The sequence below is a fragment of the Miniopterus schreibersii genome (assembly GCF_964146895.1).
Source record: "Miniopterus schreibersii genome assembly, chromosome: 4".
Lineage (NCBI taxonomy): Eukaryota > Metazoa > Chordata > Mammalia > Chiroptera > Miniopteridae > Miniopterus > Miniopterus schreibersii.
In genome coordinates, this window is record NC_138105.1 from 95,834,465 (window position 1) to 95,857,688 (window position 23,224).

The 23,224-nt window shown below is 40.3% G+C and overlaps 1 protein-coding gene across 3 annotated transcripts in view; it reads left to right on the forward strand.

Moving 5' to 3' along the window:
• Positions 1 to 23,224, forward strand: part of RANBP17 (RAN binding protein 17) — a 219,188-nt gene that overhangs the window by 153,642 nt on the left and 42,322 nt on the right. For all 3 annotated transcript variants that reach the window (XM_081137136.1, XM_081137137.1, XM_081137138.1), the window contains 4 exons: positions 2,745 to 2,848; positions 8,481 to 8,569; positions 15,144 to 15,251; positions 17,394 to 17,476. In XM_081137136.1, the coding sequence (XP_080993262.1) occupies positions 2,745 to 2,848; positions 8,481 to 8,569; positions 15,144 to 15,251; positions 17,394 to 17,476 (384 nt within the window). The remainder of the gene's footprint in view (positions 1 to 2,744; positions 2,849 to 8,480; positions 8,570 to 15,143; positions 15,252 to 17,393; positions 17,477 to 23,224) is intronic.

Genomic DNA, 23,224 nt, shown 5'->3' on the forward strand with positions numbered 1-23,224 from the left:
TTAGTTGGACACAAGCTCTGTGGCACTGCAATAGTAGATCTGACCAGCGGCTAATGGATGGGTAGCACATACAGCAGAGATACGCTGGACAAAGGATGATTCACATCCCGAGTAGGACCGAGCAGGATGGCACAAGCTATCTTCATGCTTCTCAGAACAGCATGCAATTTAAAACTTATGAATTGTTTATTTCTGGAACTTTCCATTTAGTATTTTTGGAGCTTGGTTAACCACAGGTCATCTAAACTGTAGAAAGCGAAACCACGGAGAAGGGGGTCTGCTGTAAATATTATGTCTCTTAATTACCAATAAGGACACTAAGGCTTAGATGAGTGAAGTGACTTTATCCAAAACCAGACAGCTTAGTAGCAGAGCTTTCAGAGCACCCACTCTGTCCTCACCCTTCTCTGCCCACAGTGATTGTTATCATTGTCCTCGTGAACAATTCCACATTCAGAAAAGGCTTTATCTCAAAGGAGTAAGATTATATAGCTTAAATATAATGTGTCTATGTATATCACATATTTAAGGGTTTGATAATGTTCAGTTAATTACTATATTATTTATTCTATGTCAGGTGTTAAGAAAATAAGGGAGTTTTAAAATTCACCTTTATTGAGCAGTTACTTTTCATTCAAATACAGTATTTCTAATATTTGCAGGCACCGTTCTAGGTACTGATACTGTAATACTGGTACTACCACTACTTATTGAGCACCTTCTATTTTTCATGTGCTCTAACGTTTAATATTCACAATAACCTTAAAAGATAGGCATTTTTCTCCTTATTTTGAAGATGAGAAAACCGAGACTCAGAGTGGTTAGTAAGTGTCCAAAATTAAACAGTATGTGGTTGAGCCAGATTCTGGGTCTGTTTATGCACAGCCCCCTACGTCACCCTCCTTCCCTGAGAAACAAAGACGCACAGCCTAAGCTCTCCAGAAGCTGTGAGTGTAGGCTGATGGGCCTGATAATTTACATACACACATTATAAATTTTATCTTGTTCAATCCCCACAGTAACCCTCATCAGATGGTGGTAACAGTGGAATGATGTAGGCGGTATTATTAGTGTTATCAGCTAAATGCCTAAATACTTGCAGTTCAAGGCCTACTGATAAATACTGTCTATAGTAGAGTCAGACAAAATGCTCTAGGAATCAAAGAGAGAAGAGGGAACACTTGTAGTGGCACCTTAGGAAGAACTTGCAGGGGAGCTTAGCTCAGGCATTGGGAAAGTGACATGGGCTTTGGAAAACAAGAATGGCTTCTGTAAAGCTTTCTGATGTTGTCACCAGTTGGCAGAGGGTGTATCTAAGCGGAATAACTTGGTCACTGCAGTTGACAGAGCAGGGATTATAATTTGGTCTGCTTTACCTTTCACCTCATATCCTGACCCTTGTCTACAGAAGCATACCACGGAAGACTGGATGACCTTTTGACATCTCTCTGTGAGCAAAACTAAGTCCCTGGTTCTGTTCGACTCTAGAAACAAATTATGAAAGTTTAAAAGGAAAAGCAAAGTCACAGAAGACCAGGGTCAGCCAGGCCAGCCACTCCTTAAGAACCAAAAGCCCCTGATTCTGCCATTGATCTTCCATGTATGTGGCCTTGGGCCTCAGTTTCCTTATCTGTAGAATGATGTGTAGGCTAGTTTCTCAAGCATTTGTGTGCATCTGAATCACAGGGAGGATGGCATGAAACAAAAATTGCTACACCCCACCCCAGAGTTTCTGATTCAGTCAATCTGGGGTGGAACCTGGGAATTTCTACCTAACAAGTTCCCAGGTCATGCTGATGCTGTTAGGCCAAGGACGAAACTTTGGGAACCACTGGTCTCTTCTCTGAGATCTCGTTTCCTCTCTGATGCTCTATTTAAAAATGGATAGCATAGAAATCAGGTCTGGACCATATAGTTCCACCTCCATCTAGTATGCTACCTTGAGTAAGTCACTTAACCTTCCTCTGCCTGTTTCTTCATCAGTGTATTGGGGCTCTATGTCCCTGTGCCATAGGTGAAGGAGAGAACCAACTCTCATTCAAAAGAAACCCCTTCTGAAAGACCTATATAAACTGTCAGCTGTGCATATCCATGTGTGAAGACTCTGCTTTGGCAAAATCCTTGAGGAAACTGTAGTCTACCTGTAAAGTGAAAAAACAATAGAAAATGTCTCCCCTCTTTTCTATGAAGAAAGGAAGCTTAGTGCGAGAGGAAGTGTACCCAGGGAGAATGTACTTAAAATCCAGATGGCCCAGGAGGGACCTCATCCTGTGGGGCAGATAAAAGTTTCCCTGCCATCTAGTTAACAAATTGATAAAAAAAAGAACATAAATAAAAGAGAATAATAACAGAGAGCTTCTGGGCACCTGAGTCTGAGAGCCCTTTAGAGCCCTGCTTCCAAGGAAAGGGGGGGAAAAGCCTTCTCTGAGGCTTTGAAAGGGGCTTTCCTTGGGCCATTAGGGAAGCTCTGGGCCCTAGGAGCTGAAGGGCTGAGATGCTTGGGGCATGAGTCTGTCTGATCCAATAAAGAGCCAGAAAAAAAAAAAAAAAGTGGTAATTTTGCTGTTTCATTTGGTGCAAAAAGAGGAGGCAAAAGAGCAGAATATTCAGCAAGCCGGAGCACAGACCATGGCCTGGAAGAGGGTGCAGGCGGCCCCTGGGACGCTCGGCCTGGACGAAGCGCTCGCGAGGGCTCGCGTGCAGCACTTGCGTCCTAACCCTGGTGACCTTTGTGTTTTGGACAGGCGAAGACGAGGATGAGTTTGAGAACTTCATGCTGCCTCTTACGGCCTCTTTTGAAACAGTATTACAGATATTCACCAACAACTTTAAACAAGACGATGTGAAGGTGGGTTTGTCTCCAAACAGGAGGAAGTTTTTTCGTTCTAGAATATCCAGATCCAGGAGAAGGGGCTGCGTGTTTGTGCGCTGTGCCCCACCCGCCTTGCGTCTTTCAGTTGTACTTTCAACACTTACAAAGTGTTGAAGTTTCTTATACAGATGGACTTTGAGAACACTGATGAGTTGGAGTAGTCAGTTTGTGAGTAGGTGACACAGATGTGTTTCGTGGCAGTTAATGTCTTTAAAGAACATTTTATGTGGACTCGCCACTTGATGCACCCCTGTTCCCTCATCTACCCTTCACTACATGTTTCAACATATTTATATGGAAGCATGCACAAACATACACACTTTAAAACACTAGGTCTCTAAATATTTTTTTAAACAAGAATTTGTATAAATCAAGACTTTATTAAATGGCTAGGCATATATGTATAAATAGGAGCTGGTCTTGAAGTATTGCATTCTTAAGCTGAACAAAGTGATTAGGATAACTGATAGCTAAATAAGGTTTTTATGGGCCTGTGGGAGCCGTATTAGGATTGATTTGACAAGTCAGTTCAGCTGTGGCAACAGTCATAATATCTAAGACAACATTATGTTTTATTAGTAAAATCCTTAAGTGTAGCAAGCTGTCTGTGACAAAGCTGCCCCATATTTTCATGTGGGGGATGGGGAGCACAGGGTCTGCTAAATCGGAAGAGCATCTTCTGAAATTACCATGAGTCAGGGCCGTATTAAATAGAGTGACACTGAGTAGTATTTGCAAGAGACTAATAAATGTACTCCTGAGAATGTAGGCACCTTTGCTGGTGATGCTTGAGTCATATTTTATCATTATTTGAAATAAGTTGACCAAAATATTAACTATCATTTTGCATCGCTGCTCCTCTCTCTACCAAAAAAAAAAATCTCAGATGCCAAAGAGAAAAACAATCACCATTGATGATTATTTTAGGGTAATTCTTCTACCAAAAGTTAATTTGCCAAATACTGTACCTTTTAATTTGAAATAAAGTTTTTGAAATGAGTCTTTATCAACATGCAGTAGTCCCAGAATTTAAACCAGAAAATTGCAGAGGTTATCTCTGCGTTTGCAGTCTTGCTGAAATTCTTCACTGGAGTTTCTGCTCGGGTTAGCTGTGTTTTCAGATGTCACAAATATTTCTAGTGGTCAACAAGAGCTTTGCAGCTTTAAGGTAGCTATTGCTGCCCTTTATGTCAAAAAGAAGTGAGGGTGAAAAACACCATCTTTATAAAAATTACATTTGTCTCATTTGAAGATTTCATTATACTCCACACCCGTTTTGATGTGATCCCATCTAGTTTGATAGAAACCATCTTCCTCGAGTCATTTTTAATGGACTTCCAGTGATATATCCCTAAACCAGCAAGTTCTTAACGACCCTGGAAAGTGACTGCTTGATTACACTTTAACGGTATTTGCAAATAAAATCACAAGTAATTAAGGGGAAATCTCCAGGCTTTTGAGCAAGTTTGATGCATGATAACTGCCTGATTCAGCTTCATCTAGAGTAATGCTGTGTAGGCAACAGCTACTGAGATCAATAGCAACGTAATGATAGTGGCAGAATTAAGTGAGTAACCTGAGAACTGTGCCTCAGAATGCATGCAGCTGCCACGAACCAAGGCCACACAGTGCACTCCGTGCTTCCGTCCTAAATGTTCATCAAAAGACGCCCTGCAGGAAAATGGAGTTAGATGCTCTTTATTGCTGATCGTGTCTCTTGCCACATTTATCAGGGAAATTGGATTAGCAGTTGGCAGCTGCAGGTAGACAAGATTCTGCAGTGATTAAATATGCAGCTTGGCTGCATTTGTTGTGACAGACCTTTAGTAAATTCTACTGTAAGCACCATCTGTCTAATTTGTATAAAGAAAACTTGGTGCTTTAAGCTACCAGTAGAGAACTAAATCTGTTGCTTTATCATAAACAAAACTTTTGCACTAAATGCTTTTAAATGTAATTTATTAGGTTAAGGCTATTTTTCTATCATGATGAATAAATAATACATGCAAAAGTGCTTTCAGGTACTTCATTTTGCAAGTACTAGAAATAAAAACGGTTCGGTTTTGTTCCCCAATAAAGTATTTAGTATTCCAATCCACAGGAGGTGATGCTGTTAAAATATCTCTATGAAAATGCCTCAGGACTGCCGTATTCATTTAATTTGCAACCCTTACCAGGATTTTCTAACTCCCTATTTATAGATATTTTTCAAATGCGGATTTCAGGATGAACATAAACATTAAGGACCGATGTTGCCAAATTGAAATATGGTTGCGAGAGGAGGAAATGCTGCAGAACTCTTAAATTTATAGCTTTGTTTTCTTACGTAGTCCTAATAAAATTGAAGAGTACATTGAATTTTTGTCTTGGGTTTTTCTCTTCAAAGTAAAGGGGTAAAGAAAGAAAACACTGTTACAAATCCTGGCCCTAATGCATTAGTTCAAAATATATGTTTTTCCCATATATTTGTATCTGTAGTAAAATGTAGTCCGATCCTCTCCTGACTCATGCATCTTTTTTTTCTTGACCATGACATCATGGGTTTTAAGGAAAATGAATGAAAACTTCTCGGAGGAAGAGGAGCAGTTAAATAGGAACCTGCTATCTTTAGTCCCTTCGTATAAACTCCACAATGTTAAATTATTTAAAATCCTTGATTTTCAGCATGCGCACATTAAAAGTTTTCGCACTAAGTGCCAAATGTTGCAAACAGCACTTTAACAGAATGATTTTGCTTTGATCCCTGTAGCAGTTCCTGAATAATTTATCACAGGTTATTGCCTTAATTCTGGAGAGGGATAGAGCAATAACGGCAGATGAAAACACTCCAGTTGAAACACCTTGGGGCCTGCTCATTCCTCTGACACGGCTCTTTTGTTGGAACTATTTAGAGGTTATTAAGATGTGTCTCCAGAATTAAGAGTATGCTTTAAGGATCAAGACAGCCATCTTAATTCTAAAGACAAAGCACAATGACCCTTCACCTTCTTTTTCTTTGTTGTTATTATATAGCAGAATTATGAGGCTAATATTATAGCTGCCCCCAGTAGTGCCACTACAGTAAAGGGTCTGTCAGACTCTCCATTAGAAACCCTGTTTGGGGGGTCAGGGTGGAAGGAGCCGCATTTCAGCTGTTTCCCAGCCCATCCGTCTCTCACTTGGCACACAGACAACTGTGTACCGGGCGGTGGACTGAAGCCCTGAGCAGCTTCTCCTTGGGCTTTCCAAAAAGGAATCTAGGATTAGATACCCCGGAGCTACCCTACTCCCCAGACAACCTCCCTACAAATAGAGCAGCCGCTCACTTTTCACATCAATCAGGTGGTGACCGACCGGAGGGGAGAGGCAACCGTTCAGAGAAACCTCTTTGTACTCTTAAATGAGATGGAAAATTGTCACTGCTCCCACCCTAAATTTCAGTCAGATCACCTCTCACTCTCTGAGATTGGTTAGTAGCCTGTTTGAGCTCCTGGTGAACAGTTTTTTTGTCTTATACCAGAACTGGGTATGTTTTGAGTGGTGTTACATCCCTTCGTGTTGTTTGAGTATCAGGATAGCTTCTTACAGTAACTCGCGCTGTTTTGAGATAAAAGAAACTGTTTGAGCGTAAGAAGTCTGTTTCTTAGGTTAATGCTGCATTTTCCTGCTCAGTCAAATCTATTGAAAACATATATGTAGTTATTATTTAATTCTTTGTCTGCTCTATAGTAACATTTTCTAAAATTAAACATTGATAGAATTTCGTAGATTTGAGTCCATTAGAGCATGTCTATTAACTCAGCATCTTTTAAGGAAGAACTTTGTGATGAAATAAATATTAACATTTTTGTATAATGAGGGTAGTCTAAGCTATTTTAAGAGCCCTTTACTTTACACTGAGCACAAAGAAAGTAACTTGGTTCCTACTGACTAATTTAGAGTTGAATGGTGGGTGCCTATATATATGTGAAAATTTGAGATGATTTGAAGAGCAGCCTGTGACCTGTGCGTGTACATAATAAAAGTAGACCAAAAAGGCCATTCATTAGAAAGACTGCAGAGCCAAACAGTCAGAATAGAATTGCTCGAGGAGGCTTCTTAGAAGATCTGGTTTTTCTGGAAGCTGCGAAAGGGGAGGGCAGCTTCCAGGTGGTGGAAATAGGTTACACAAAAGACCAAATGTTTTTTTAAAAAATAGCAGGTCACATGAGAACTATTCAGGAGACTAGCCAATTACAAGGACTGATGAGATTATGGGAGGAAAAAGACTAAGTCACCTAGAGAAGCAGGAGCAGGGATTCAAAGTTGACAGGTTCAGAAATTCAGATAAGCATCATCCTGTCAACTGTTAGCATAGACACAATATCCTCATAAACAACTTCCAGGTGTGATGAGTCACCTGCTAGGTGGGGTGGTGGAAAGAACAGAAATCCCGCTTCCCCGCCAGAGAAACTACTACTTGGTACTTGGAAATGTTACTCAGCCATTAAGCTGAGGGTCATGATTCACTTCCAAGTCCTTGATGATAATTTGAACACCTTCCTAAAGAGGTTTTCATTTATTACCAAGGTACGAGGAAAAAGGAAATCTGGTCAAATGAAAAGTTCAGAGACTAGTTTCTGGCAGATATTTCCACTGAAACAGTATCTTCAGAAGTCATAGTCGTGTCTCAATTATCCCACCCCCTTGTTTTGCAATTCTGTTTATTTGTGCTCTTTGTTCTGATGTTCCAGCATCTGTTCCTGGGTTTTCTGTTTCTCTTCCCAGGCACCTTCCTCAGGACAGCTTAATTAAGCATCCAGAGTCCAAGTCAGACCTCTTCTATTTCAGAGTCAAGTTTTTGTTTATCTAAAATGAAATATTTATGGAAGACTTAGTATATGTACCAGGTTCTTATTAGGCATTTTTACATAAGTTTATCAAATTTATTCCTCACAATGCCTCTGAGAAAGAGGTACTGTGAGCCCCTTTTATAGGTGAGAAAACTGAGGCTGATAAATTGCCTGCTTTAAGACTTATGGTTTAGAAGTAAAGCTGGAATTCAATATTAAGTTCTCTGACATCGAATATAGAACTCTTTTCCTTGCACCTTTTTTTTTTTTGCTTGGAGAATGTGAGTGCCTTCTTAGGTATGTCATGGTAGCAGTAGGTCACCTGGCCAGTTTTATTTTGTCCTAAGTCACTCAGGATATTTCTTAGAGACCTTTAAATGGAGTGTGCTTCCACAATAGACGCTTTGCAGAGTGGTTCTGATCTCATGTGAGTCAATGCTGTTAAGATTTGCTATTATTAAATAATGTCTAGACTCTGCATTTCTGTTTTGTGTAATTATCAACCCTCTTTTTTCTATTTTGGCATTATTCAGAAACAAAATATATTAAGAATCTAAATGTTCCTATACTGTTAGAATTATGACCTAGCCAGTTTATAAGAATCAAAGTAGAGTTGGTCAGCAGATTTGATAGTCTGTTTGTTTAAAGTGTCCATGGTTTTCTATAGAAAGGGATCTGAGCGAGACATTTTAGCTAATGAATCAAAATCAGATATGTGGTCATTATTGCCTGATTATTACTCCATCTGCTCCGTGCTAACGTGAAAATCAATTACTGTGTCTCTTTCCCACTGACAGCGTATGTTGATCGGGCTGGCAAGAGATCTTCGAGGGATTGCCTTTGCACTGAACACAAAGACCAGCTACACCATGCTGTTTGACTGGATGTATCCTTATTACACTGTGACAATACCAGCTCTGCGCACAGAGGGACGCCAGGCCCCTCTCTTTCGTTTAATAGTATGGCACAGTAGGGAAGAGGAAACAAAGCTAAATGAACTAATGTGTAATCAGCTAAAAATTACAGCACAGAGGCAGCAGTGCAGATAACTGAGCAGAGCATTCGGAGACCCAGCTCAGAGAGGTCACTTTTTCGGTGCCATTAAATATTGACAACTTAAAAATCACAGCCCCAAAGGATTGTTTTTGTTGGGGTTGCAGGGCTAATCGGGCTAATGTCTTTAACTCAGGCCCAATGAATCCTACAGTTTGGCATTTTGAGGAGATTTGAATTTCTACTTCATCTTAATTAGCAGGGCTGAGAAGGTCACTTTATCTCTTGGAGGCTTAATTCATCATGCTACAGTTTTTCATCATTGTGAAAATATTAATGGACATGGAAAGGGGGAAATAAATGGTCAGGATTTTTTGTTTGGTACATGGATTTACCTGTGCCAAGGCTTAGTATAGACAGCAAAATAAACAAACAAACATCCCCCACAGAAATGTCTCATCACATAGGAGTGAAAAAACATGGACTGTGGTGTTAGAAATCCCAGCTCTTCACTTTCTGTGTAAACCTTGGCATGTCATTTACCCTCTCTGAGTCTCGGTTTCCTCATCTAAAAAAGGAGATATACAGCATCATGGCTCATTGTGACCATTCAAATAGGTAACACACTTTGCATCATGTCTGAAACATGCTCAGTAGTCCTTAAATGGTTACTATTAATGTTGTTTTAATAGTATTGTATGAATCCTCTTTGATCCTAACAGGAAGTGACAGTTTATGCAAGCCATATATTTGTAATATAAAGGTTTCGTGCCTTTTTATACATGAAACCATCAGAGCACAGAAGAAAAATTCTATAACCTTAAAGCTATCTTATTTTTTAAGTTGCACTCTTTCTCTGTTGCTCCTTTCAAACCCTTTCTTTCCAAACTTCCCTCATAAATTACAAAAGAAAGTTATTTAAGCGCAGTCTTCAACTACTGACACAGTTGTGGCCAAAACATAACTAACGGAACCTGGTCATATTTTAGGGAGAACTCTCTATATTTTTTTAATTAGCGTTAATTTGAATATTGACTTACATTTTACTATTAAACCTACTTGATCAGATTTATGTGCCCATGGAAGGGTTAGGGATAACATTCCATGTCATTGAGGAATCATGTAGGTTTCTATATCAGCATACAAAGTATATGGACAGAGATTATAGATTTTAACATGGAAAATCATACAGTTCTCTAGACTATGAATAATAAGTTGCAGTTACATATGACCCTTTTATTTCTCTAAACATAAATAGAAGGTCACAAAGTAAAACTTTTATTTATTTGAAAAATCATAAACTCCTAGTTTTCGTACTTTGAAACTGATGGTGATCTTGAAGCCAAGCTACAAGCTCTAGGATTTCCAGCAATTAGTGTTTCATGTTTCCCTCACCAACAGTCTTAACCAAGAGGGTCAGAGTCTTCTCCCTCAGTGTCAAAAGCTAGAAATAGCTTCCATAATTGATACTGCCTAAAATGTGTAGAACATACTGTAATTTAAGTTTTTAATTAAGGCTGTTTTCCAGTCCCTGACTTAGCTCCTCCTTTTTGGCACCTATCGAAAGTGAAACTTTTGTCCAGCAGATGGCAGAAAATAGCAAACGGAAAACCTTGGGACTTAATGTTTTGTTTTGAACTAGAAACCATTGTCTCCACCGTTTGACCATGGATGTTGATGTTATTAGGGTCCGGGGTGGAGGGTGAAGTGTCAGTTCTGCAGGAAGCTGTGTTAGATTGCCAGGCGGGCGGCTTGGTACAGGCCTTGCTTATAATAATCGAGTTTCAGTAGCAAATCAGCTTCCTTGGGAAAAGGCCAAAGGCTTTTCATAATTGTATTGACAACAAAATGAATATGATAAATGGTGTTCATTCAGTTGAGACAAGATTTATAGTTTTCCTTTGGGCCAAGATGAAGAGCAAATATTTATAATAATAGCAAAATTTGTTTAAAAGTTACATTATTTGATAGTTCAAGAAGCTTTATTAAAATATTTCGAAATACTTTAAGCAGTTTCAGGTGATAAAGTACAGATTCCTTCCAAAGTATTCTAGTAATGTAAAAATGAATAAGTATATGATTAAAAAAACATGGATATGAAAGTCATTTATTCTTCCTGAAATATTGATATGTCAAACCGTCAGTGGTGATTCCGCGCCACTGCTGGGGAAAGTTTATTTGCCTTTTATCCACATAAATGCGTGTTCTTTAATTTGTTAGACAGTCCTTAGCATACAGAAGAAACATCCTATCAGAGCACATGTCATCTTACAGTCAAAATGCATTTTATTTATGGTGATTATTTGATAAAATGCTATTTTAGTGGTTAGCTATTTAATTCAAAAACATTTCTATAAATACTGGCTGCATCTGACTGCCTCCCGAACTACACTGCTCAGCACTCTGTCCTTCTGAAAGTAAATTGCCCGAAACTCCGCAGCAACCATGTTGATAAATTGCTCGCTACTGGAGTACTGAAGAGGAGTCACTGATACTCCTCTTTGCTCCTGTCTCGAGAATGAGACAATAGAAAGCCCCTTGTCGTGCCGCATATTGAGTCACCTTGTTTAACCTTTCCCAGATCATGTTCAGACTGAACTACCAGAACTCCAGAGGGAAACTGAAAAAAAGGCAGGAATGTGTGTGATGTGATTTCCTCATAGTCTTTTTAATTGTCATAGTCTGATGTCTGAGTCCCCAGTTTTCCAATCAGTCAATCCTTTCCGTTTATTAGTTTGCTTAAAAACATGCAGAGACAGGGCAGGACAATGAGCTGTGTAGACAAGAACAGACTCTGGACTGGGCCAGTCTTAGATTCCAGTCTGGTTTCACCACTTAACAGCCAGTGGGGTCTTGGGTAAGTTATTTAGTGTCTCAGAATCACAGTGTTCTCTTCTATGGAACAGGGCTAATCCCTGTCTCACAGTGAGTGAGCTGGCATATAAAGGGCCTAGTACAGGCCCTGGCACAAAGGGGATGCTCTACCACTGTCACTTTAGTTCATGGCAAGCATTTTTGAGTGGTCTGTGCCAGGCGTGAGAAGTGAATAAAGATTGCTTTTTATAAGAACGAACAAAACAGATTGCTCTTTAGAAGCTCACAATCTAGTGGATATACCAAATAACTAGTAATCAATGTGTTGTAACAAAGTGCATGCAAGGACCATTTGGACATAGGAGAGGAAGAGACCGGTGTTTTTGGCAAAAAGAGTAGGCTTCGCAGGGAAGTGAAAGTTGGGCTGAGCGTTGAAGGTGGCGAGGCAGCATTCACCAGGCAGAAGGGAGAGGACCAGCTTCCAGCAGCATTTGCCTTCGTGAGCAAAGGTATGGATGTTTCACATTCACAGAATACCTCTGGAGGAGACTGAGCTGGAGGGCTATTTCTGTTCTGGAACTGCATTCTCACACCCTTCTCTCCTAACAGTGTTAACAGAAGTTCTTTTGTTGTCTCCTAGTCTGTTACGGTGCTCTCTCTCTGTTGTGAAACCTCAGAGGGAAAGAATTGTGTTTCTACTCATTTCTTTCGGGGGGCATGGGGGGTTAGCATATTGTATGTACTAATAACTACGGGATTGATGGGTGGGTGGATGGATGGATGTCAAGAAGCAAATCTCATATACTTTTCATTTCCTTGTATTTTGCATCTTACAAGGTAGTATCATATCCTTAATGCTTTTGATTTTTCATTGATCTGATGTAGACCTTAGGAATTCATTAAGATCTAGGTGGAAGCAGTTAGATCTGTGCCTCTCTCACCTAAGGGCTCCCACTGTCTTTCTCCTGTCCCTGTACCTGTAGTCCTCACAAGGCCACTGGAAAATTAAGAGTGGGTTCTAGCCCTCACCCTGTAATCTGAGTATGGCATTCTCACTCTGAAGCCTCTTAACCTCCCTGCTTGGTAGACCTCTCCGCTGCTTCCCAGTATCACTCATTTTCTTTGTGGCAGTCACCTCTGTCAGAAGCATATTAGAATTGGCACCACTCTCATTCCACACAAGAAAGGGAGCATCCCCGCATGTCCCCAGGCCTTATCCCATAGTGAGGTAGTGTGCTCTGAAAATATGATGGTCCTGATGCCCTTAGAATGCCTTGCAAAGGGGCTTGTGTGCTTACGATAGTCTTAGAGTCTGAGATTTGGGTCTTTCCAGTTTTCTCATGAGCCTTTCGCATGCTTTCTCCCCAGTGATCGCTGAGTTTGTGCTCACAAGGTCTCAGTGGAACATACTTTCACCCTGCTCCTCCAGCACTGCATCAGAATTCTGCTACTCGGAGCATCCCTACTATGTGTCACCACCCATACTTCAGCATGAGTCCCCCAAGAACAAAAGCCATGTCTTTCTTACCTCTCGATCCCTGGTCCCTAGCATAGTACATAACACATAGTATCTATCATCTGTCAAAAATAGCAGATCTTTTAGTTCATAGGAAAAAACAGTGAATTATCTGACAACAGCCAAAATAGAGTTAATAATAAAGTTCATTAATTTTTTTTTTCCATTCACCTGAAACCTCACACTCACATATCCACTCACTTCTTATCTCCTACCTCTGTTCTATTTTCCTTTGTAGTACTTCCTAACATATTGTATATCTATTTTGTTTATTTCTGTCTTATTAAAATAGAAAGTCTGTAAGGGCAGGGATTTTTCTTTTAATGTTTGTTTCACTGGTGTCTCCAGAGAATCTAAACCAGTGAATAGACAGTTACAGACTAGGCCTTCAGTAAGTGCCCCTTAAGTAAATTGTTTTAATATAAACAAATACCACCTGAGTGTGGCAAGTCTTGAGGAGATAGAGGTATCACTTTTTGTACTTTGAAGGAGTGTACCACTCTTAAGCTAGTAGCAGGCTTATTTTCATTGAATGTTATGTGAATTATTTCCTGAAACTTCAAAGTGAAATGCACAGTTTGAAAGAATTAAATAGGTAGGTCTGTTCAAGTATGCTACACCTCATTTTGAGACTGGCAATTTTCCAGCAATACATATGTATTGAAATCTACTTCTGCCAGGTCCGTACATACAGTAAGTACCTAGGCCCTGCCCTCAAAAAGCATGTAATATAGTAGGAGAGAGAGTGCTGTGATGGTGCCGGCACGAGTACCCCAGCCATGCACAGGAGACACCTAACCCTGTGCGAGATGGGTGTGCTTGGGCAGGCCCATGGAGGCTTTTGGGGATAATTGACATCTATATTGCAATCTGGGGGATAAATAGGAATTAGCAGGGACACGGTAGGGAAGCACAGGGCTTTGCCCTTTAGAAACTCACTATCTAATGGGGCAGACAGGTAACACAGGCAGCCAATCCTAATACAGTTTGTTGTAAGAGAGATGTGGTCAGAGTTCTCTGAACATGGGTGAAGAAGAGGTTGATGCCTCTTGACAAAAAAGGGAAAGTTTCATCACCCCACGGGAAGTGAGGCTTGACCGAGGTGCTGGAAGATAGGAATGCATTAGACAGAGGAAGCGGCGTATACGGGAATGGAGACAAGAGGGTTAGCGTCACTGGGTTTGCAGGGAATGATGAATGGCTGAACGTAGATAGGGTAGGAGTTGGAGGAAATGAAACTAGAGGTAGGCAAGGGCCACATCTTTAAGGATGTATGCCATGCTAAGGAATTTGACATTTATTCTAAGAGCAGGGAAGAAAATGTGATTGTTTTCACCAGGGAGGTCTCTGCCTGTGTCACACAGAAAAGGAACACCATTAAATGATTCAGCTCAGCACTTTCCATCTGCGACAGGACAGCTACATTGGAAAACATCAGAAACAGAGAGACTTGGGGATTAGGAAAAGAAAAAGCAAAGGAAGGCAGTGGCATAGTAAGTGTTTTTTTCTGTTGCAGTTTTAGACCTTAATTTTCTTTTTATGTGCCTGTTTGGCAAGAAGGCCAGTATAGGTTAGAGCCAGTGGGCCGGGTCAGTTTTCCAGGTTCTGATGGTCCTGGCCATTGACTTACCAGAGGCACACGCTCCTTGGCTTGGTGAGGACTTTTGAGAATTTCTCCTTGGGTATGTGTACATGGCACTATTTCCCTCTACTTTTATGTATTTTTAAAATTTCATAATGAGCAACTTATTTCTTAAGTAGTTTGATACCCAAGAAACTCTTATAATAACAATTAAAATATGTTTTCATCCTCATCAACTAAATTTATTTTCCCTTCCTACAATATTAAGCATCATTCTTAAATGTGTTACGTATATGATACTTTAAAAATGTGTATTTTATTTATAGAGCATGCCAAGAATAAAGCAATGTAATGTGTGGGATGTGTTACAAATAAGAGCAAATCATCTGCAGTCTCAGAAAAGTACAGTTGTGCAGGTCATAGAGAGTGATTTATCAGATTGCCATGGATTACTAAACAGAAAAAATGGGATTCCTTTTTTCTTTTCAAGGGGCACTAACTTTCAGGAACAGTATTTCTTTTGGCCCTTAAGTTCTTTAACAGGCCTTATAAAAGGTACCCAACATATCTTCCCATTCTCCAGAGGGCTGTTGAGCAGTGGTATGGAGAGCCAGCATGTACCACTCCCATCTTAAAACTTATGGCAGAACTGATGCAAAACAGGTAAGAGGCATGATAGTGAGTGGAAAAAAATCTATTTGGCTGCAGTCTCCAGAGATCATAATTTACTACCATATGTGTGTATAATCAAGACTTAGCAGGAACCCAGGAACCGAAACAAGGTGATCAGTGATAGCAATAGAATTAGAGACATAGGCCGAGTCCTTTTGGGAGAAAGAATATAGTGTATGTACTTAGGTGTATATGGAGCTGGGAAAACAGTTGAAGACTACAGCCACCCTTGTTTAATCAAAGACACGAAATGGAGGAAAGGCAGCTGTTTTCACTGTTTCACTGCTTAACTGCAACTCTGTAGAATTTAAAGCAGGAAAGAAGTTTCAAGGTCTCTGAAGTCAGATGCTTCATTTTATGGGAAAGGGAGAGTCCCAGGGCAGTTCAGGACACAGTCTGTCTCCAGAGCCCTGGGGACTGTCCTTGCTTTGACTTCTGAGTTATCCTTCTTCCCCTCTGCCACGGTGCATGTATGTGGGTGATTGATGCACTCAAAATTTTCATTTAAACAGCAACCACAACACTTCCCAGAAATTGCCTAGTTGACCTTACAATTTGCATAGACTGGCAGAGATTCAATAACTCTGCAGATAAATATTAACGAAGATGTAGCCAAAAGAAAAAAACTGCAATAAGCTCATTGCTTTACCTCTTTAAAATATGTCACTGGGAATATGGCTTCGCACCAGATTACCTGTCACTTAGCCATGCTGTCTCATCAGCTCCTCTGTAAGCCGAGTGCTGGAGGGAAATGTTCGGACAGGAGTATGGGTTGCGGCTCTAATTTTATCTCTGGTGCTGAGCTTTTCACAGCAATAATTTTAAAAAATTTTAAACAAGAAGTGGAAAAAGGCCTGGCAAAGAAATAAATGTGAGTATTATTTTTTTGAAAGCTGTTAGTTTTTGTTTTTGACCATTCTCATAGCAGCTATGTATTTTATATCAGAAATTTAGTTTTTAATCCATTATAATTTTTTTCAGCCAGATGATTGATATTATTTATTACTGATGTAACATTTAACACTAAAGGAAGAAGCATCACATTGTATATTTGAAGTATCTTATATCAGCCATGGGCAGATCATTTATATCTAGCACAGTTGTCCTAACAACTACCTAGTGAAAATCTGCAATCTCAGAAAGTAGGTTATCTTGTCTGTTTCTCTAGAATCCAATGTGAATTATGTCTCTACATTTCTTTGTAATTCAGGAATTATATACCAACAAATGATGTGTTCACAATAATATTACTAATAAGTTATCATTGACTTTAATTTTAAAGTATTTTGAAAAAGCACGGGAAAGCAGCAATTCATTCTACTCCTGGCTAACAGTACTTTAGCAAATGTCTTTGCTCTTTGATATTTGTTTTACCTGCTTTCATATTTTTACCAATTTTAGACATACATCATTTCTCCAAAGCACAGCGGCAAGGCAGATCAGAGCCAACTGCAGCCAAAGTGCTGTTTAAAAAGCTAATATTGTGACAGGATGCCATGTCCTTTACTCTGTCCCTACTGCTCTCCCACCTTTCAGGAGCCAGGGAAGTAGAATTGCCCTCACTTGGAACTTCCAGGATGTGTTTTTCTTGCCTTGAGTTGTATGCAATGGAAACTATAGTCTGTATGTAATTCAGTGTGTTTGAAATGTGCTTGAAGTAGCAGATGAAGCATTATGCACGTGTGCAGTATTAAAGGTACCTAGATTTCCTATCTGTCACTTTAGAATTTGTTTTTAAAATGTATATTGGGCACAACAAGAGATCTCGAATGTAAATATCTATCCAAGTATCTATATAAACTTACACGTACACATCTGGGGTTTTTATTACTATCTATCATCCACTTTTCAAAAAAGGAGAAGGGTAAGAGCTTTGTGATAGAGGATATCAGGATATTGTTTTGAGAGATAAAAGTGAATTCTTTGAATCAACAAATAAGTGAAAATAACTTTTCTTAATTGTTCTAGTACCTTTGCAGTGAGAAAATTAGCACACATATTGATGGAATGGCACTTTTAAATGGGGATGATTGTACTGCCCCTACTCTCACACACTGAAATGCTAGGCATTTTAAACCTGTGTGTGGTTCCTTTATTTGCACAGGTAGTCTGATTTTTTGCTGTATTCCTTAGGTCTCAGCGTTTGAATTTTGATGTGTCATCTCCTAATGGAATTCTTCTCTTCAGAGAAGCTAGTAAAATGATTTGCACTTATGGTGAGTATCTTTCTCCATATTTGTCTCTGCAATATAACTTTATCTCTTTGGAGGAAAGAAAGATGTTAGTTATTTTGTTATTTTAAGCTTCATATCTGTGTGCATTTGTGAAGTGGGTAATAGGAGTGCAAAAGCCAGGTAGCTATCATCTTGGCATCGGGAGAAGTAAGCAGCACACCTCTGACTGCACATCATTCCTGACCAACTTGATGAATTTCTTCTGGAGGAAGTTGCAGTGTCAGTAGGCAAAGGGAATACACTAGGTAGAATATTGAAAAGTTATAGCATATTCAAAATTGCTGAAAGTTCTGTCAGGGAGTATGCTGTCTTGGGTGAAGGAATGCCTAGACCAGTGTGTCACCAGCACTGAGTTTTGGAAAAATATTCTGGTAAAGAGCAGTAAATACTGTATTATAGGGACTCTGGGGCATTATACCCCTGGAATCAGAGTTCAGTAGTAAAGACTGTCCTATTCGACTATAGTCCAACGATGTGGTTAGGTGCTAGAATCAGGCCTTAGAACTACCATGAACCCTAATCCTTACCAGTTGTGACAGCCTCATCAGTGAAATTCTAAACTCAGGTCTTTCTGTAGCCAGGGAGTGGGGATAGGGTGGGTAAGAATCTTCTCCAGTTTGCCACCCTGACTGAAGGCCACGCTTGGCTGGGCCCCAGCAGTGCTGTCTGCCGGGTGTTTCCCCTGTGCTCTTTACTCTGCCCTCTTTTTCTCTGCCTGTCATTTCTTACTTCCCAGGTCAGGGCCAGTTCCAGGTACATTTGCTCTCAAAAGTGGCTTGTGATTCTCATATATCTTTTTGAATCTGCTAGAAATAGATTTTACAAAATTTTATAAAGCTGCTTTATTTTGCATTTGTGTGTGTTTATGTGTGTGTGTGTGAGAGAGAGAGAGAGAGAGAGAGAGAGAGAGAACAACCATTAAAAGCATCCTACTTTTTTAAAAGTAAAAGCCCTTTTTTTTAAAAGGCAGAAAAACAGTTGTTTTAAATTTTTTTACATTGATTCAGAATATATTCTGGGGCTCTGATCTGTATACATTATAGGCCTCTGTTAAAAATGCTTCATTTTCATTGTACAGTTAACTTTTAGATTTGGAGATTGTAAGTGTATGAAAACTACAGAAATCACCTAATTAAAACCAGTAAGCTTGCACTCTCTTATTTTCATCTCTGCACACAACTCTGTTGCCACAGGTTTTGCATCTCTTGAGAATGGACACATTAGAACTGTAGAGTAGAAATGCTTTGCTGCTGAAAGGTTAAATGGGCCCCTTTAAGTTACTCTCAGTACATTCGCCACACTTCCATGTGTGTCTAATGCCTTTCAGTGTCTTACACAAAGATGTATGTCTGGACCTTCTTCCAAAAGCGTGGTACCTTAGAAAAAACATAATTTTGGAGATTAGAAGATCTGAGTACCAACCCTTATTGACTCCATGACCTTCAGCTAAGACACCATACCTTTTTGTGCCTGGTTTTCTCATGCAGTATAAAATTAGGAATCCAGTTATCCCTCCACATCTATGGGGGACCGGTTCCAGGAACCCCCAGGATACCAGAATCCACTGACTTTCAAATCCCTTATGTAAAATGGTAGAAGGAAATCAAAGGCTCAACGGGAAAATGTCCTTCAACTTTGTCACCAGTAACTTTGAAACATGCACTTTACACTGAGTGATAGAAAAATGCTTTCACCTTAGCTGATTGCCATGCTGACTGACCCCATTAACCAAGCTGGTCTTGCCTCTCTTTACCTCCTGTGACGTTTTACTACCCTTGCCTTTACCTCGAGAGAGTCTGATGTGCTCCCTGGAGGGAGATCATGAGGGTGCCCCCCAGGGGCCTGGAGGATGAGGGAGACAGACTGGGAGGACACACGAGAGCCGGCATTATTTATTTCTTTGGTGAGCCACGGTGAAAGAACGGGAGGCCCATGGAGGAAAAAGGCCAGAACTCTGATCCCTCCCGTCCCCATCTGCACTGGGCTGTTTCTCCACTCCGCTCTCACGGGCAGGGCTCGGGTAGCCAGGGGAAGGGGAGTGCAAAGGGGGAGGAGGGCTCCTTTCCAAATGCACCGGGCTCGCTGCACACTTTGTGGGATACCTCCACCTCCTGCTCAGTGAGACTGGCAGAAAAATAATACTTGTGATATGCTGTTTTATTTATCTGCATTCTGTCATGATATACTTTGATGTAAGTTTTTAATTTTGCTGCGGCGCTCGGCGCGCTGGCCGTTGCGCTCGGGGTCAGCAGCGAGGTTAGCCGCAGCAGCGCAGAACAATTTCCTGTGCTCAGCCCAGGTAGCGTTTGGGCCAGGGTGAAATCCTGCGCGTTTCCAGTGCAGCCCGCTCTTTCTAATGAGCTCAAAATTGCTTCAAGAGCGTGTGTTTTGAAACTTAGTGCTGTGATCCATTCGCCTGAGCAACTTAATAAAAGACATTTCTTTCTTAAATTTTTGGTTAAAATGTTGCATGCAGTGTAATAAATGTTATTACTTTGGAAACCTGCTTCTCAGTTTTAAGAGCTGGATGTTTTTTCTGCTCAATTTCCATTTGTCTAATCTTTTCTTCCCTTCGCCTCTGGGTACTGGTATCTTTGGTGACATCTGTTGGTTGAAGAGTGCACAGAAGGGAGAAACGGTGGTTGTTCCCCAAGACTGGCCCAGGTGGAGCTGCTCGTATCCCTTCCCCAGCTACCTGATTTAAGCTTGTGTGAGATCTGAACTTTGAAAGTGAACAGGACCAGCCATGGTTATTCACTATACATAAGAGTTGATGTTGGGCTCCTTTAGCAGGACACGTAAAGCATGACTTCATGACATGCACAAGTTGAATTTGTAAAGTACAAGCCACTGCTATTTTTGGTGACCTAGATAACAGATTAGTGGTTTCCAAACTGGGTTCTGCAGGACCCCAGAGATCTGTGAAAGTGCCACAGAGGCCCTCCAGGCAGGGAGAGGCAAGGACCTACTGCCACTTGGTCCAGAACCACCCAGCTATATAGTTGCACTAGATTTGTTTGTAAAGGGGGTCACCTGTTTAACAAAATTTTTATAAGAGAGCTGGAATGTACTAGTGGAAGTGTTGGAAGAATGAAGACTTGTGATTGTATACTCATGTTTAAATGATTACAGTAAGACCGCTAAAGAATGCATTGGTCTTGAAATAACCAGAGACTTAACAAAATGTCCCCAGGAAATAATAGTTCTGGAAGTCAGATTGTCAGGAACCATAGATATAGCCTTAGATCTTATCAAGATCTTGGTTGGGAACATAGAATGACATAGAGTAAAGCTCACAAAAGTCTTGTGATACAACGAAATGATGAACACCTTGAGGGTCCCACCACCAGGATCAGGTGACTTACAAAAGCACTGCCTTTAGGAATACATTCCACAGGGAATCCAGAAGCTGCAAGACTTAGAGAGCCCCCTTTGCCACAGCACATCTATTGGCCGTCTGTATGTCCTCTTTGGAGAAGTATCTATTCAGGTCTTTTCCTCAGTTTTTAATTGGATTGTTTGTTTCTTTGGTGTTGAGTTTTATAAGTTCTTTATAAATTTTGGATATTAAACCTATATCAGATGTATCATTGCTGAGTATGTTCTCCCATTCAGTGGGTTGTCTTTTCATTTTTGTTGATGGTTTTCTTTGCTGTGCAAAAACTTTTTAGTTTGATGTAGTCCCTTTTGTTTATTTTTTCTTTTGTTTCCCTTGTCCATGGAGATACATCAGAAGAAAATATTGCTGCGAGAAATGTCCAAGATTTTACTGCCTATGTTTTCTTTTAGGATTTTTATGGTTTCAAGTCTAACATTTATGTCTTTAATCCATTTTTAGTTATTCTGTGTATGGTGTAAGAAGGTGATCTAGTTTTATTTTTTTGCACATGTGTCCAATTTTCCTAGCACCATTTATTGATAGACTCTTTACCCTATTGTATGTTTTTCCTCCTTTGTCAAATATTCATTGACCATAAAGGTGTGGGTTTATTTCTGGGCTTTCTATTCTGTTCCATTGATCTACATGTCTGTTTTTATGCCAGTTCCATGCTGTTTTGATTACTAGGGCTTGTAGTATAGTTTGTTTACCATATCGGTTTAAAGAGCTGCAAAGTACACCATTTTATGGTCATACTATAATTTTATTGAATTATTCCGTTTTTGATAAATGTGATATTTAATAATATGTCATTTTTACTATCATACACCATGTTTCAGTGAGCAACTTTGTACATTCAGCTTTTTGAGCTCTCCATTCATTCAACAAATGTATATTGAGAGCAACAGCTGCTTTTTCAGACTCTGGATATGTCACTGAGCAACACTGGAAAAGAAATTATTTAGCATGTTAGAAAGTAATAAGTGCTATAAAAAAGAAGAAGAAAGCAAGTTAGGGAGGCCTTATTGAGAAGATGACACTTGATCAAAGACTTGCAGTAAATGAGGGAGTTTCTCATGGGATATCTTGGGGAAGAGCATTCTAGGCTGAGCAACACCAGGTTTTGGGTCCTGAGGCAGGAGTGTATCTGGCATGTCTGAAGAATGGCAAGGAAATCAGTAGTGGAGCAGAGTGAACCAAAGGAAGAGAAATAACAAGAGCAGTGTCATTAATGTCACGTCTTGTAGACCATTGTCAGGACTTTGATGCTAACTGTAGGTGAAAGAGAGGGACTGTAGAATGTTTTGAGCAGAGGAATGACCTGGTTTGATAGTGGCTTTGACCAACATGATAGCAGTGGGATTGGTGGTAAGTGGTTGGATTCTGGATACATTTTGAAGGAGGTTGGATATATGGAGTGAGAGAAATGGAGTCGAGGAATTTTGGCATAAACAACTGGAAGGATGAAGTGACCATTAACTGAGATGGGAAGGCTGTGATGGGTGTGAGGGGATCACAAGTTCCATTTTGGTCGTGTTGAGCTTGAGATGTTGATTAGACACCCGAATGGAGAGTGTGGATGTGGAGTTGGATATATGGTCTGAGGTTTGGAAGAGAGGTCTGGTCTGGAGAAACAAAGTCGAGTGATTGACTCTTGGATGGTATTTAAAGCTGGGAAACTAGACAGATCACCAATCACAGGGGGCGAGGGGATCATGTAAATGTGGAAGACCTAGGTTTGACCTCTGGGGCACTCCCGCATTAGGAGGAAAGAGAGTCGAGGAGAGACCAGCAAAGGAGAGTGAGAAGGAACAAACACTAAAGCAAGAGCAGATCAGGAGAGTATGTGTCTGTGAGACAAGGAAGACGGGGTAGTCAGCTGTGTCAGGAGCCGCCAGTGGATCCCATAGGGTGATGGCTGAGATGGTGGCGAGGACCAGCACTCAGCAACAAGGAGATCACTGGAAACCTTGAGGAGAGCACTGTCAGTGGAGCAGGTGTAGAAGAGAATCAGGAAGAAATGATGATCGTGAGTATAGGCGGTGTTCTGGAGCAGTTTTGTCACAAGGGGAATAATACCTAGCATGGAAGTAGGGCCTAAGAGAAGGTTTTGTTTTGTTTTTTTAATGGAGGAGATAGTAGCATGTTGTGTATTCCAATAAGATGATCTAATAGCAACAACAAAAAGATTGCATAGGCGAGAGAGGAAATTGGTGCTTTGTCCTTCAGCACATAAGAGGGGTTGGGAGCTAGTTTAACATATTGAGAGGTTGGCTTTTGCAGAAGACAGTGTATGTGAGTGCAGATGCCAGTAGAGAGGTGGGAATGGTATCGAACATTTAGATTTAGAA